The 16106-nt window shown below is 42.9% G+C and overlaps 1 protein-coding gene across 1 annotated transcript in view; it reads left to right on the top strand.

Annotated features, from left to right (window-relative positions):
• The window catches only part of EXOC6B (exocyst complex component 6B), a 271894-nt gene that overhangs the window by 128421 nt on the left and 127367 nt on the right, over nt 1-16106 (top strand). Inside the window, exons 9-10 of the mRNA XM_056489697.1 lie at nt 13129-13212; nt 13302-13348. Of these exons, the coding sequence (XP_056345672.1) occupies nt 13129-13212; nt 13302-13348 (131 nt within the window). The remainder of the gene's footprint in view (nt 1-13128; nt 13213-13301; nt 13349-16106) is intronic.

The raw sequence follows: 16106 nt of genomic DNA, 5'->3' as shown, positions 1-16106 counted from the left end.
GGCTTTTTGACCTTCCTGAGGTCCTGTGTGGGTTCTCCATCCCTTCCAGAGTCCTCTCATTCCACGACCATCCCCTCCCAACATCCCACATGTGCTTCCCCATCCTCAGACTGTGACCTCTGAGGACTTCCCACCATCCCTTTATCAGGAATTTTCTGTTTGGATCAATTTTTGTGGATTATTGCCTCGAAAACGGGCACAACCCAAATTTGGGAAAGGGCTGTGCCAGTACAGAGGGTGCAGCCTGTGCTGGCTGTGCTCAGAACAGGAGGTTTATTTACCAGTTTATCCTGATTTATTTATCATTTTATCCTGGTTTAATTTACCAGTTTATCCTGGTTTATTTATCAGTTTATCCTGGTTTAATTTACCAGTTTATCCTTGTTTATTTACCAGTTTATCCTGATTTATTTACCAGTTTATCCTGGTTTTATTTCTCCCTTCTCCCCATATTCTGCCAGGGGAGAACACAATAATCACAGTGCAAATGGGATTTTTTTCCAACCCAAACATTTCCCAGTGGAGCTGTGGGATGGGGATCCAGGCAGAGGGATCATCCCAATTTCAGGATCTTTTTGGTTCTCTAAGAGCCTGAACCCCACAATTTCAGGATGATTTTGGGATCACTCTGGGATCCTGAACCCCACAATTTCAGGATGTTTTTGGGATCTCTCTGGGATCCTGAACCCCACAATTTCAGGATGTTTTTGGGATCTCTCTGGGATCCTGAACCCCACAATTTCAGGATGATTTTGGGATCTCTCTGGGATCCTGAACCCCACAATTTCAGGATCTTTTTGGGATCTCTCTGGGATCCTGAACCACAGCACTGTGGAAATAGGGCAGGATTTGCTGCAGGTTCTTTTCCCTTCCCTACATTTCCCTCTGGAGCTGCCCTTCATCCTCCTCAAAGATGCTTTTCCCCTAATTGTAATTTATTTTTTCCCTCTCATGGATGAGATCCCTGATGAGAGCTGGAAACTCTGGGGTTTGGATCCCTCCTTTCCCCCCAGCAGTGTCCCCCAGGGGTTTTCTGCACTTTTTTCCTCACATGGAAGACCCTGTGGGGCTCGTCCTGAATCCATTTGTTTCCCTGGCAGCTCGCTGCTGATAAAGTTTTAATGGATTTTAAATTTATCATGAAACAGGGAGGTGAGCAGCCTGCTCTGCTCAGGGTGGGATTTTTGGGATGGGATTTTCCTTGAGGGGAGAGGGTTTGAGGTGAGAGGCACATCCAGGTGTGTTCATCCTCCCTGGGATGGGAGGAGACCAAAATCCCATTTATTGAGTTTTATATTGATATTTGGTGCTGCTGCTGGGGGTCAGGAGGAGATCCCTGCTGACATCATCACACAAAATCCTGGAGAATCACTTCTGCAAATCCTGGTCTGGCAGGGGAGGGAGAGGCTGGAGTGGGAACAGCTCAGGGGAGTTTTGCTCTGACATCCCCCATTGCTGACCCTCCCAGGGCTGCAGGAGGGGCCCGAGCTCCAGATCCAGGGATTTGGCTCCCAGGAGGGGATGGCACTGAGGGAAGGGCTGGGGGGAACCAGAGGGGTTGGGCTCAAGGGACTGAATCTGGGGGATGTTCACTGTGAGCAGCTTGGGTCCTGGGTGGGGAGTCTGGGATGGGACAATGGGATGGGATCCAGGGATGGGATAATGGGATGGGATGGGATCCAGGGATGGGATAATGGGATGGGATGGGATGGGATAATGGGATGGGATGGGATAATGGGATTGTACAGGATAGTTCAGACTGGGACAGGCTGAGACAGGGCAGGACAGGCTGGGACAGGACAGGACTGGATGGGACAAGCTGGGACAGGACTGGTCAGAATGGGGATGGAACAGGACTGGATGGGACAGTTCAGACTGGGACAGGATGGGACAGGACTGATCGGAATGGGGATGGGACAGGACTGGATTGGATGGGATGGGACAGGACAGGCTGGGACAGGAAAGGAGAGGTTGAGACAGGCTGGGACAGGACAGGACAAACTGGAACAGGCTGGGACAGGATGGGACAGGACAGGAGTGGATGGGACAGGCTGGGACAGGAGAGGCTGGGACAGGACTGGACTGGATGGGACAGGCTGGGACAGTCTAGGACAGGGCAGGACAGGCTGGGACAGGGCAGGACAGGCTGGGACAGAATGGGACAGGACAGGACAAGACAGGACAGGCTGGGACAGGACAGGACTGGATGGGACAGTCTAGGACAGTCTAGGACAGGGCAGGACAGGCTGGGACAGCACAGGAAGGACCTTCCCAGGTCACTGCAGGGTCACTGCTCCGGGGCCACACCAACACAAACACGGGTGGCCGTGACCACAGAGCTGAGCCCTGGCACCCTCAGCCTGTGGGGAACCTCTCCCAGCTGTGGGCAACCCCAAAACCCCAGGACACCCCAAATTCCCCTCACCCCTTCCCCTCTCTCCCAATCCCCCCATTCCACAGATGTGCTGCCAGCCTCCAACATTAGAGGGCATCTCCTCCTCACACTTCCATTCCTCATTTATTTCTGGTTTTACTGCAGTGGGGCCTGTCCTCAAACAGCCAGGAGAGGCTTTTCCCTGCTGTGCAGAGCAGCCAGATGGGAAGTGCCACATCCCCCTGCCCCTCATTACCAGAGCAGCTCCCCCCTGCCACATGTGACCATATTAAAGTGGCCTTTGCAGCCTTTCCCCCCATATAAAACTGTCCTCACTCTGCAGCCCAGCAGTTAAAAGGCAGCTCCAGCTGCAGGCAGGAGGCTGAAATGAAAGGCTGTGCCCTGCTCTGAAGGGAAAATGGATATTGCTTCCCCTCCAGGGCTGGCAGCAGTGGGGCTCCGGGCTGGGGAATGGGAGGAAGGGCAGAGAGCTGGAAGGGGAAAAGGGGGAATCTCACCTTTTTATTCGTGGTTAACTCTTCCCTGGCCGGGGGGGAGCAGGAGAGGCTGAGCCAGGAGCTTGGGATGAGCTGTGGGTTCTGTAGGAGAGCTGAGGGAGAGGCTCCAGCATCTTCCCCTGGAGAGATTTGGGTTTGGGGTAATTCCCCCTGGAGAGAACGGGGTTTGGGATAATTCCCTATGGAGAGAATGGGGTTTGGGATAATTCCCCCAGAGAAAATGGGGTTTGGGATAATTCCCCCAGAGAGAATGGGGTTTGGGGTAATTCCTCCTGGAGAGAATGGGGTTTGGGACAATTCACCTAAAAGAGAATGGGGTTTGGGATAATTCCCCCCAGAGAGAATGGGGTTTGGGATAATTCCCCCTGGAGAGAATGGGGTTTGGGATAATTCCCCTAAAAGAGAATGGGGTTTGGGATAATTCCCCCCAGAGAGAATGGGGTTTGGGATAATTCCCTATGGAGAGAATGGGGTTTGGGACAATTCACCTAAAAGAGAATGGGGTTTGGGATAATTCCCCCCGGAGAAAATGGGGTTTGGGACAATTCCCCCAGAGAAAATGGGGTTTGGGATAATTCCTCCTGGAGAGAATGGGGTTTGGGATAATTCCCCTAAAAGAGAATGGGGTTTGGGATAATTCCCCCAGAGAGAATGGGGTTTGGGACAATTCCTCCTGGAGAGAATGGGGTTTGGGATAATTCTCTATGGAGAGAATGGGATTTGTGACATTTCCCCCATATCAGATGGGGTTTGTGACATTTCCCCCATATCAGATGGGATTTGGGATAATTCCCCCATATCAAATGGGATTTGGGATAATTTACCCCATATCAAATGGGGTTTGTGACAATTTTTCCCATATCAAATGGGATTTGGGATAATTTCCCCCATATCAAATGGGATTTGGGATAATTTCCCCCATATCAAATGGGGTTTGTGACAATTTTTCCCATATCAAATGGGGTTTGGGACCTAAGAAGGTTTTGGGGATGGATTTTAGGACATAAGAAAGTTTTTCTGAATTAATTTGAACACCTCAGAAAATTTTGGGGATAGATTTTAGAACCTAAGAAAGATTTTTGGATAAATTTTGGGAGCTAAGGAGGTTTTGGGGATGGATTTGAGCACCCAAAATACCAAATTCCCTATAAAATTTCCAACTTCAATTTGAGATTTGCTGCTTAAATTTGAGATTTACTGCTTAGATTTGAGATTTACTGTTCAAATTTGAGATTTACTGTTTAAATTCGAGATTTACTGCTTAAATTCGAGATTTACTGCTTAAAGAAAGTGTTTTTTTTTTCCAGGAGCCAGGTGAGGGTCGGGCTGGGTGGGGAGGGGCTCCTGCAGCCACTTTCTCTTCCCCCCACGCAATCCCTGCTCCACCTCATCCCCAGGTTTTGGCACCCAGGGGATGTTTACAGTCAACAAACAGGAGCCTTGCCCTGCTGAGCACCTGTGGGTGCTCCCTGGGATTTCTTGGGAATATTTACCTTTTCCAGGAGCACTTGGGCTCTTTGTGGCTCCCACCTCCAGGGCAGGTTGGAGGATTTTTTTTTTTTTTTTTTTTTTCTGAGCTGCTTTTCCTGATGTTCACTGAAATGCTGGACCTTAAAAAAAAAATCAGATTTTGGGGTAAAAGGTGGGGATTGGAAGGTTTGAAAGCTCCAAGGTGCTGCTCTGAGCTGTTGAGGAGTTGGGGTTGGGGTTGGGGAGTTTCCATGGAGATGGGATCCAGGCTGGACTGAGTTTTTAGCATGGATGTGATGTTTGGCACTTGCAGGAAAATTAAATTGAGTTGTGGGGGTGACACAGGTGGGAGGGGAAGGAAGTCCTGGTTTTTGTTGGAGTGAGACTGGGATCACCTAAACCCCCCCAGAAATGGGATTTTGGCCCCAAATCTGATTTTTCCTCTCCTGGGGCAGGGCTGGTGGTCAGGGCTCCTGAGCCCAGGCTGGGAGATGAGAGGGAAGTGGGATACTGGGAGATACTGGGATGGGATGGGATGGGATAAGGATGGGATGGGAAAGGATGGAAAGGATGAGAAGGGATAGGAAGGGATAGGAAAGGATAAAGGATGGAAATGATGGGAAAGGATGGAAGGGATGGGAAAATTTGGGAAGGGATGGAAAGGATGAGAAGGGATGGAAATTATGGAAAAGGATGGGAAAGGATGGAAAAGATGGAAAGGATGGAAGGGATGGAAGGGATGGGAAAGATTGGGAAGGGATGGGAAGGGAAAGGATGGGAAAGAATGGAAGGGATGGGAAAGGATGGAAGGGATGAGAAAATTTGGGAAGGGATGGAAAGGATGAGAAGGGATGGAAATTATAGGAAATGATGGGAAGGGATGGGAAAGAATGGAAGGGATGGAAGGGTTGGAAAAGGATGGGGAGGGATGGGATGGGAAAGGATGGAAAAGATGGGAAGGGATGGAAGGGATGGGAAACGTGGGAAGGGATTGGAAAGGTTGGGAAGAGCTGGGAAGGGATGGAAAGGATGGAAGGGATGGGAAAAGATGGATGGGGATGGGATGGGATGGGATGGGATGGGATGGGATGGGATGGGATGGGATGGGATGGGATGGGATGGGATGGGATGGGATGGGAGGGATGGGAAGGTTGGGAAGGGATGGAAAGGATGGAAGGGGATGGGAAAGGATAGGAAAGGTGGGAAGGGATAGAAAAGTGGGAAAGGATGGGAAAGGATGGAAGGGATCTCAGCAGGGCTCCAGTCCCACCTCCTGCCTGCAGCTGGGACATCAGGGCAGGTTCCTCATCCAGATTTGTGAATTCTTTCTGCTGCTTCATGGAATCATGGGGAATTCTGAGCTGGAATCTCCCCAGAATCCAGCTCTGGGAAAAAACCACCCAGGGATCACCCCCACACCCTGCTCCAACCAGTCTCTGGGATTTTTATTGTTCTCCTTGTGGAAAAACTTCCTGTGCACCCCAAAATCCCATTTTTGGAGCTCCCAGACCAGTTGGGGAGGGTTCAGGGTTCTCCCTTTCCAGGGGGGATGTTTGGAATTTGTCCTTTGGGATGTCCCTGTGTTGGGCTGTCCCTCCAGCCTGCCCAGGTGTTGGCCCTGCCACGTTGTCACCCAGTTTGGGGACACCTGCAAAGTGGAGAGACCTTGTCCAGTGGGAGCAGGTCCCAGAATCGCTGGGAATTCCCAGTTTTCCCACACTTGGTGTGAGCCCCGTGGCAAAACTTGACTGGCTGGACACTGGGCTGGGAGCATTGAGGAATGTCCCTGATTTTTGGTGGCACTGGGGGGGCTCTGAGGCCCTTCCCATCCCATCCCAACATTCCCTGATTCCGTGATTTTAGTGCTGATAAATCCAGCTGGGTGCTGGGTTTGGGATTCCCCAGCACAGGATTAAAGCTGGGTCCATCCCTGATGATTTAATTCAAACCAGAGCTGCAGTGATGGGACTGAGCTGATCTGTGTTTCTTTCACAAAAATCTTCTCCAGTGGCCGAAAATTCTGCTGAATTTGGGTTTTTCCCGTGGATTCTGTGGATTTATTTCCACAATAAACTGGCACCACCTGGCTTTTCCAAGGTTTTCTCTTCCCAGAAGATCTTGTGGTGAACCCTTGCTGTTGTGCTGATGGGGTTTCAATGGGATTCACTGATTTTTGGGGAATGATGAACTGTATTCCAAAGGGAAGGGTTTGGGATGGCTCAGGCAATGATACCCCATGGGAATGTTGGGTTCTGCACACCCTGGGAGAAATCAGGGCTGCAAACCATCATCACCCCAATTCCAACAGTCCCATTTCCCTCAGCATTTTAATTATTCCTGAAGAATGAAAACCAGGAGTTTCCTTTCCTTTCTTTTCCTTTTCCTTTTCCTTTCCTTTCCTTTCCTTTCCTTTCCTTTCCTTTCCTTTCCTTTCCTTTCCTTTCCTTTCCTTTCCTTTCCTTTCCTTTCCTTTCCTTTCCTTTCCTTTCCTTTCCTTTCCTTTCCTTTCCTTTCCTTTCCTTTCCTTTCCTTTCCTTTCCTTTCCTTTCCTTTCCTTTCCTTTCCTTTCCTTTCCTTTCCTTTCCTTTCCTTTCCTTTCCTATTCCATTCCAATTTTATTTTATTCCATTCTAATTTTATTCTATTCCATTCTAATTTTATTCTATTCCATTCTATTCCAGTCCATTCTAATTTTATTTTATTTTGTTCTATCCTATTTTATTCTATTCTATTTTATTCTATTTCATTTAATTTCATTCTGTTTCATTCCATTTCATTTCATTCCATTCCATTCCATTCCAATTTTATTTTATTCTATTCTATTTTATTCTATTCCATTCTATTCCAGTCCATTCTAATTTTATTTTATTTTGTTCTATCCTATTTTATTCTATTCTATTTTATTCTATTTCATTCTATTGTATTTCATTCTATTCTATTTCATTCTATTCCATTTCATTTCATTCTATTCCATTCCAATTTTATTTTATTCTATTGTATTTCATTCTATTCTATTTCATTTCATTATTTCATTTCATTTCATTTCATTTCATTTCATTTCATTTCATCATTTCATTTCATATTTTTTCCTGCTGTAATCCCAGCTCCCCAGCTCGCCTCTCCCAAATCCCAAATCATTTTTGGGTTTGTTCAGCTGCTGTTTTGCTTTCCCGTGCTTGCCTCTGTGTTTCCCCTCAGTGCTGCTCCTGCTGTAATTGCCCCTGTCCTTGCCAGCCCTGTGAGCTCGGGGCTAATTTCAGCAGCGAGCTCAGAGCTCTGCCCAGCGCTTTGGCAGCTGGGAGGTGTTATTGAGGGTTTTTCCTGGCCCTGCTGATTACAGGGAATTAAATTTCCTCTGGGATTAAACCCGGGCTGGTCCCAGCAGCTCCCGGGGGGGCTGAGGCTGGAGAAGCCCCGGGGATCCCATCCAGCTGTGCCCCAGCTGTGCCCAGGGCCACATCCCGGGATGGGCTCCGAGCTCCCGGGGATATCTGGGGATTTCCCAAATATCCAACCCAGAGTCCCCAAGAGTTTCCTTTCAAACTGAGGGAGAGGAGCACAGAAACCCCAAAATCCCACCTGGAGTTCCAGCTGGGCAGCTCAGAAAAGTCAGAGAATTTTCTCTGAAATATTCATAAATATTCATGGTCTGGTTGGTGTGTTTGTTTGGGTTTTTTGTCTTTATTTTATTTTATTTTATTTTATTTTATTTTATTTTATTTTATTTTATTTTATTTTATTTTACTTTATTTTATTTTATTTTATTTTATTTTATTTTACTTTATTTTATTTTACTTTATTTTATTTTACTTATTTTATTTTATTTTGTTTTGTTTTGTTATGTTATGTTCTATTTTATTTTATTTTACTTTATTTTATTTTACTTTATTTTACATTATTTTATTTTATTTTATTCTACTTATTTTATTTCATTTCATTTCGTTTTATTTGATTTTATTTTGTTTTGTTTTGTTTTGTTTTATTTTATTTTACATTATTTTCTTTTACTTTCTTTTATTTTATTTTATTTTATTTTATTTTACTTTATTTTATTTTATTTTATTTTATTTTATTTTATTTTATTTTATTTTATTTTATTTTATTTTATTTTATTTTATATTTTGTGTTTGGATGTTTTTTTGATTTTTTTTTTTTTTTTTTTTTTTTTTGGAAATGGCTTTAAAAGTTTTTTGCTGCTCCTTCCCTCCTGCTGGGCTGGAATCCCAAAAAATTCAGAGGAGAATGCAGGGATGGGGGGCAGGTTCTGGTGGCATCTCCAGCCTCTGGAAATCTCATTTTTCCTCTGGAAGTGATTCCAGGGAGATTTGAACTCCTGGAGGTTGTGGTGAAGCTGCTCCAGGGTTTGTCCCCATGGAATTGGGAATTTGGGCTCCTGGGTTTCCCCATCCTGAGCTGCTCCCCAGGAGCTGGAGGGGAAAAATTCCCCGTGGGAATGGTGGAATAAATCCTGGAGCTGCTCTGGGAGAGCTGGGAATGTTCTCCTGGAGAAGGGAAAATTCCTGGGAATGCTCAGAGTCCCTGCAGGGGCTCCAGGAGAGCTGGAATTTGGGACAAGGCCTGGAGGGACAGGACACAGGGAATGGCTCCACTGGGAAAGGGGAGATTGAATGGGAATGGGATGGAATTCCCAGATTTGCTGTGGCTGCCCCTGGATCCCTGGGAATGTCCAAGGCCAGGCTGGATCCACCTGGGACAGTGGGAATGTCCTGAACATGATGGGATGGGATGGGATGGGATGGGATGGGATGGGATGGGATGGGATGGGATGGGATGGGATGGGATGGAAAAATGGGATTGGGATGGGATTTAAGGTCCCTTCCCAATTAAACCATTCCAGGATTCTGGAGCCCCTCTGCTCTGGGAGAACTGGGAATGTCCAGCTTGGAAAAAAGAAGGATTTGGGATGAACTTTGAGCCTGCAGGGGCTCCAGGAGAGCTGGAATTTGGGACAGGACACAGGGAATGGCTCCACTGGGAAAGGGGAGATGGGGCTGGGATCTTGGGAAGGAATTCCTGCCTGGGCTGGAATTCCCAGATTTGCTGTGGATCCCTGGGATGGATGGATTTGGTTGAGCTGTCCCTGCCATGGATGGGATGGAATTCCAGGATTTTTCAGATCCTTTCCCACCCAAACCAGTCGGGAGTTCTGTGGGATGGGGTTGGGACTGGGAGTGCAGCTGGTGTGGGATGAGTCCTGTCCTTCCTTCCTGGAGGAGCTGGAAGGTTTTTGGATGGATTTGAGCACCTAAGGAGGATTTGAGGATGGATTTTGGGCTAATAAAGTTTATTTTTTATGGATTTGAGAACCTAAGAAGGTTTTTTTGGATGGATTTGAGCACCTAAGAAGGATTTGGGGATGGATTTTGGATATAATAAAGTTTATTTTTTATGGATTTGAGAAGCTAAGAAGGTTTTTTTGGATAGATTTGAGCACTTAGAAGGTTTTGGGGATGGATTTTTGGGACCTAGGAAAGTTTTGGGGATGGATTTTGGGACCTAAGGAGGTTTTGGGGATGGATTTTAAAACCTGAGAAGATTTTAAAGTTGTATTTTAGCACCTAAAAATTTTTGTTGATGGATTTTGGGAGCTAAGGAGGTTTTGAGGATGGATTTGAGCACCTAAAAAGTTTTTGGGAGATGGATTTGAGCATTTAAGAAGGTTTTGGGGATGGATTTTAGAACCTAAGAGGATTTTTTGGATGGATTTGAGAACCTAAAATTTTTTTTTATGAATTTTGGGACCTAAAAAGATTTTGGGGATGGATTTTGGACCTAATAAAGTTTATTTTTTATGGATTTGAGAACTTAAGAAGGTTTTCTTGGATGGATTTGAGCACTTAAATGGTTTTGGGGATGGATTTTTGGGACCCAGGAAAGTTCTGGGGATGGATTTTAAAACCTGAGAAGATTTTAAACTTGTGATTTATCACCTAAGAAAGTTTTTTTGGATGGATTTGAGCACCTAAGAAGGATTTGAGGATGGATTTTGGGCATAATAAAGTTTATTTTTTATGGATTTGAGAAGCTAAGAAGGTTTTTTGGATGGATTTGAGCACTTAGAAGGTTTTGGGGATGGATTTTTGGGACCTAGGAAAGTTTTGGGGATGGATTTTTGGGACCTAGGAAAGTTTTGGGGATGGATTTTGGGACCTAAGGAGGTTTTGGGGATGGATTTTAAAACCTGAGAAGATTTTAAACTTGTGTTTTATCAACTAAGGAAGTTTTTTGGATGGATTTGAGCACCTAAGGAGGTTTTGGGGATGGATTTAAGCACCCAAAAAAGTTTTTTAGCTGCATTTTAGCACCTAAAAAAAATTTTTTTTAATGGATTTTGCCACCTTTGGGATGGTGGGAGAGCTCTGGGCACATCCCTGGGCTAAAAAAAAAAATAAAAAAAATAAAAACCAGGATCAAGTGAGGCAAGGGCTGGGTTGTGTAATGCCACAGCAGCTGGGGAATCATTAAATTACCATCAGGTTGGCTTTTAATTAATTCATTTTCTGGAGAGGAGCAGGTTGACAGCTGGTGCCTCTCTCAGGTGATATTTGTTGTTCATGTTGTTTGTTTTGTGAATCCTAAATGAGCTGGAGTTGGGTTTTATTTTTATTTATTTATTTTTTATTTTTTTTTTCTCTCTCCCTGGGCTCCCAACAGTTCAAAGGAAGATTTTTGTCCCTTCCTGGAGATGTTTGTGATGCAGTTTCAGACAGAAAACAGGGTGGGGGTGGAGGGGGGAGGGTGGGGTTGGGTGGCCTGGGGGGGCTGAGGTGGAGCCTGGATTGGGGGAAATCACCCCAGAAAATGGTTTGGGGGAAATAAAATCACCCCAGAGAATGGATTGGGGAAAAAAATCACCCCAGAGAATGGATTGGGGGGAAAAAATCATCCCAGAAAATGGATTGGGGGAAATAAAATCACCCCAGAGAATGGATTGGGGAAAAAAATCACCCCAGAAAATGGATTGGGGGGAAAAATCATCCCAGAAAATGGTTTGGGGGAAATAAAATCACCCCATAGAGTGGTTTGGGAAAAAAAAATCACCCCAGAAAATGGTTTGGGGAAAAAAAATCACCCCAGAGAATGGATTGGGGGGAAAAAATCATCCCAGAAAATGGATTGGGGGAAATAAAATCACCCCAGAGAATGGATTGGGTGGAAAAAAATCATCCCAGAAAATGGTTTGGGGGGGAAAAATCATCCCAGAGCTTGATTTGGGAAAAAAAATCACCCCAGAGATTGATCTGGGGAAATAAAAATCACCCCAGAGATTGATTTGGGGAAAAAAATCACCCCAGATTTTCATTCAGAGCCTGGTTTAGGGAAACAAAAATCACTTCAGAGCCTGGTTTGGGATAAAAAAAATCATCCCAGATTTTTGCTCAGTGCCTGGTTTGGGGTAAAAAAAAATCACCCCAGAGAATGGTTGGGGAGAAAAAAAAATCACCCCAGAGCCTGATTTGGAGTAAAAATCACCCCAAATTTTTGTTCAGAATCTGGTTTTGGGATAAAAATCACCCCAGATTTTCATTCAAGCCCAGCCCAGGGGTGATGCCCATGGAAGGATTTGGGTTTTTGGGATGCTCAGGGCCAGGTTGGGACAAAGGAGCTGCAGAGTTTTTATCCCACAAACCTGAGAATTTGGAGAATTTGGAGAATTTTGGGTGTTGTCTCTGTGTTCTTCTTTTTGGTGGTTTCAGGTTGGTCAGTGTCACACTGAGGGTTAGGGGGGTTTAATTATTGTTAATTATATTTATTTATCAGGGAATCTCAGGGTGGTTTGGGTTGGAAATATCATTTTGATTTCTTAAATTTCATGGTTGAAAAATGGGCTGAAAATGGGCTGAAAACCCAAATCCAAGAGAACCTTGGGTGAAAATCTGGGAAAAAAATGTGGAAAATCCCAAAAAACTGGGGGAAAATCATGTTTTTGGCACAATGAATTTTGATACAGAATCAGGGAATTCCAGAGAGGTTTGGGTTGGAAAGATCATTTTGATTTCTTAAATTTCATGGTTGAAAAATGGGCTGAAAAATGGGCTGAAAACCCAAATCCAGAGGCAGAAAACTCCAAGAGAATTTTGGGTGAAAATCTGGGAAAAACTGGGAAAAATCCCAAAAAACTGGGGGGAAAATCATGTTTTTGGCACAATGAATTTTGATACAGAATCAGGGAATTCCAGGATGGTTTGGGTTGGAAATATAATTTTGATTTCTTAAATTTCATGGTTGAGAAATGAGCAGAAAACCCAAATCCAGAGGCAGAGAACCCCAAAATTTTTATTTTTTTTTCACTTTTGGGTGAAAATCTGGGAAAATCTGGGAAAAAATTCCCAAAAATCAGGGTGAAAAGCATTTTTTTGGCACAATGAAATTTGATACAAAATCAGAGAATTCCAGGGTGGTTTGGGTTAGAAAAATCACCTTGATCTCTTAAATTTCATGGTTGAAAATGGGTTGAAAAATCCAAATCCAGAAGCAGAGAACCCCAAAATTTTTTATTTTTTTTTCACTTTTGGGTGAAAAATCTGGAAAATCTGAACAGTGGGAGGAGCCAGGTGGGATTTGGGATTTGGGAACAGGAGCAGAGGGTGGAAATTGGGGAATTTCTCCTTGGAAAAAGGATCAGGAATTGGAAAATTTTGGATTTCCCATCCCTTGGGGCTGCACTCTGTGATATTTTCCAACCTCAGCAATTCCAAAATTTATTTTTTTGGCTGCAATAATTTTTTTTTTTCTGTTTTTCAGGGAGCCAGGGAGACTTTTGAGAGTTACTACAGGAAGCAGAGGAGAAAACAAGCCCGGCTGGTGCTGCAGCCTCCCTCCAACATGGTCAGTCTGGGCAATTCCAGCCCAAAAAATTGAGTTTTTTTTTTAAAAAAATGAATTTTTAACCTCTGTCCCTTCTCTTTTTGTCCCAGCACGAAACCTTAGATGGCTACAGGAAATATTTCAATCAAATTGTGGGGTAGGTTGTTCCTTTTCTACACCTAAAATTGGCTGGGCTGGGCTGAGGAGGAGCCAAAAAAAACAAAAAAACAACAAAAAAAAATTTGGGAGAGGAGGGAAAAGTGGAAAAAAAAAGAAAAAAAAAGGAAAAAAAAAAAAGTTTTTAATTGGAGGATTTTAAGTGAATTTTCTTCTCTTTGCTGTGGGGAGAGGGGAGGGACCTGCTCCAGCAGCCCGGGAATTCCTGGGGATTTTGGGAATTTTTGGGAATTTTTGGGAATTTCTAGGAAATTTTTGGGATTTTTTTTGGAATTTTCTGGAATTTCATGAGGATTTTTTGGAAATTTTCTGGGAATTTTTGGGAATTCTTGGGGAATCTTTTTGAATTTTTGGAATTTTTTTGGGAATTTTTGGGAATTTTCTGGAATTTTTGGGAATTTCTAGGAAATTTCTGGGAATTTTCTGGGAATTTTCTTGGAATTTTGGGGAATTTCTAGGAAATTTTGGGGGATTTTTTGAGAATTTCCTGGGAATTTCTGGGAATTCCTGGGAATTTTTGGGAATTTCCTGGAATTTTTGGGAATTTCTAGGAAATTTCTGGGAATTTTCTGGGAATTTTCTTGGAATTTTGGGGAATTTCTAGGAAATTTTGGGGGATTTTTTGAGAATTTCCTGGGAATTTCTGGGAGTTTTCTGGAATTTGGGGGAATTTTGGGAATTTCTAGGAATTTATGGGAATTTTTGAGAATTTCCTGGAAATTTCTGGGAATTTCTAGGGATTTCTGGGAATTCCTGGGAATTTTTGGGAATTTCCTAGAAATTTTGGGAATTTTCCTGGAATTTTTTGGAATTTCATGGGGATTTTTTGGAAATTTTCTGGGAATTTTTGGGAATTCTTGGGGAATTTTTCGGAATTTTTGAGAATTTCCTGGAAATTTCTGAGAATTTCTAGGGATTTCTGGGAATTTCCTGAGGATTTTTAGGAATTTTATGGGAACTTCTTGGAATTCCTGGGAATTTTTGGGAATTTTCTGGGAATTTTTTGGAATTTCATGGGGATTTTTTGGGAATTTTCTGGGAATTCCTGGAAATTTTTGGGAATTCTTGGGGAATTTTCTGGAATTCCCTTGGGATTTGGGGGAATTTTCTGGGAATTCCAGGGAATTTCTGAGAATTTTTGGGAATTTCTGGGAATTTTTTTGAATTCCCGAGAATTTTTGGGAATTTTCTGAACATTTCTGGGAATTTCTGAGAATTTTTGGGAGTTTTTGGGAATTTCTCGGAATTTTTTTGGAATTTCTGGGAGTTTCTGGGAATTTTCTGCGGATTTTGGGGAATTTCCTGGAAATTTCTGGGAATTTCGGGGAATTTTTGTGAATTTCTGGGAGTTCCTGGGAGTTATTGGGAATTTTGGGGAATTTCTAGGAAATTCTGGGAGGTTTTGAGCATTTCTGGGAAATTTTGGGAATTTCTGGAAATTCCTGGGAATTCCTGAGAATTTTTGGGAATTTTTGGAGCATCAGAATTGGAGATTGGAGAGAACTGATTGTCTGGAAATGGTGGGAGAGGATTTCCCAGCAGATAAAATATTTTTCTCTGCATTTAAAACATTTTTTTCCTCTTTATTTAAAACATTTTTCCCTGCAGATAAAACATTTCAGACCCCTGAAATTTCGAATTTTTTTTCTGTTTTTTTTTGTGTTCAGATCCCCAAAATTCACATTTTTCTCTGTTTTTTTCTGCTCAGATCCCCAAAATTCAGATTTTTTTCTGTTATTTTGTGTTTAGATTTTTTTTGGTTTTTTTTTTTTTGTTCACACATCTCTGAAATTCAGGTTTTCTCTCTTTTTTCTGTTCATATCCCCAAAATTCACATTTTTCTCTCTTTTTTTGTGCTCACATCCCCAAAATTCAATTTTTTTTTCTGTTTTTTCTGCTCAAACCCCCAAAATTCAGATTTTTCTCTGTTTTTTTGTGTTCAGATTTTTTTCTGGTTTTTTTCTGCTTGGACCCCCAAAATTCAGAATTTTTTCTGTTTTTTTTACATTCAAATCCCCAAAATTCACATTTTTCTCTCTTTTTTTCTACTCAAACCCCCAAAATTCACATTTTTCTCTCTTTTTTGTGCTCACATCCCCAAAATTCAATTTTTTTTCTGTTTTTTCTGCTCAAACCCCCAAAATTCACATTTTTCTCTCTTTTTTTGTGCTCACATCCCCAAAATTCAAATTTTTCTCTCCTTTTTTCTACTCAAACCCCCAAAATTCACATTTTTCTCTCGTTTTTTGTGTCCAGATTTTTTTCTGTTTTTTTTCTGTCCCCAAAATTCAGATTTTTTCTGGTTTTTTCTGCTTAAATCCCCAAAATCCACATTTCTCTCCCATTTTTTCTGCTCGAACCCCCAAAATTCACATTTCTCTCTTTTTTTGTGCTCAAATCCCCAAAATTCACATTTTTCTCTCCCATTTTTTCTACTCAAACCCCCAAAATTCACATTTCTCTCTGTTTTTTTGTGTTCAGATTTTTTCTGTTTTTTTTCTGCTCGGATCCCCAAAATTCAGAATTTTTTCTGTTTTTTTACGTTGAAATCCCCAAAATTCAGATTTTTCTCTCTTTTTATTCTACTCAAACCCCCAAAATCCACATTTCTCTCCCATTTTTTTCGCCCAAACCCCCAAAATTCACATTTCTCTCTTTTTTTGTGCTCAAACCCCCAAAATTCACATTTCTCTCTTTTTTTGTGCTCAAACCCCCCAAAATTCACATTTTTCTCTCTT

The sequence above is a fragment of the Oenanthe melanoleuca genome, chromosome 4 (assembly GCF_029582105.1).
Source record: "Oenanthe melanoleuca isolate GR-GAL-2019-014 chromosome 4, OMel1.0, whole genome shotgun sequence".
NCBI classification, from domain to species: domain Eukaryota; kingdom Metazoa; phylum Chordata; class Aves; order Passeriformes; family Muscicapidae; genus Oenanthe; species Oenanthe melanoleuca.
The sequence above is the reverse complement of the archived record's forward strand: the minus strand, read 5'-3'. Positions and strand labels throughout refer to the sequence as shown.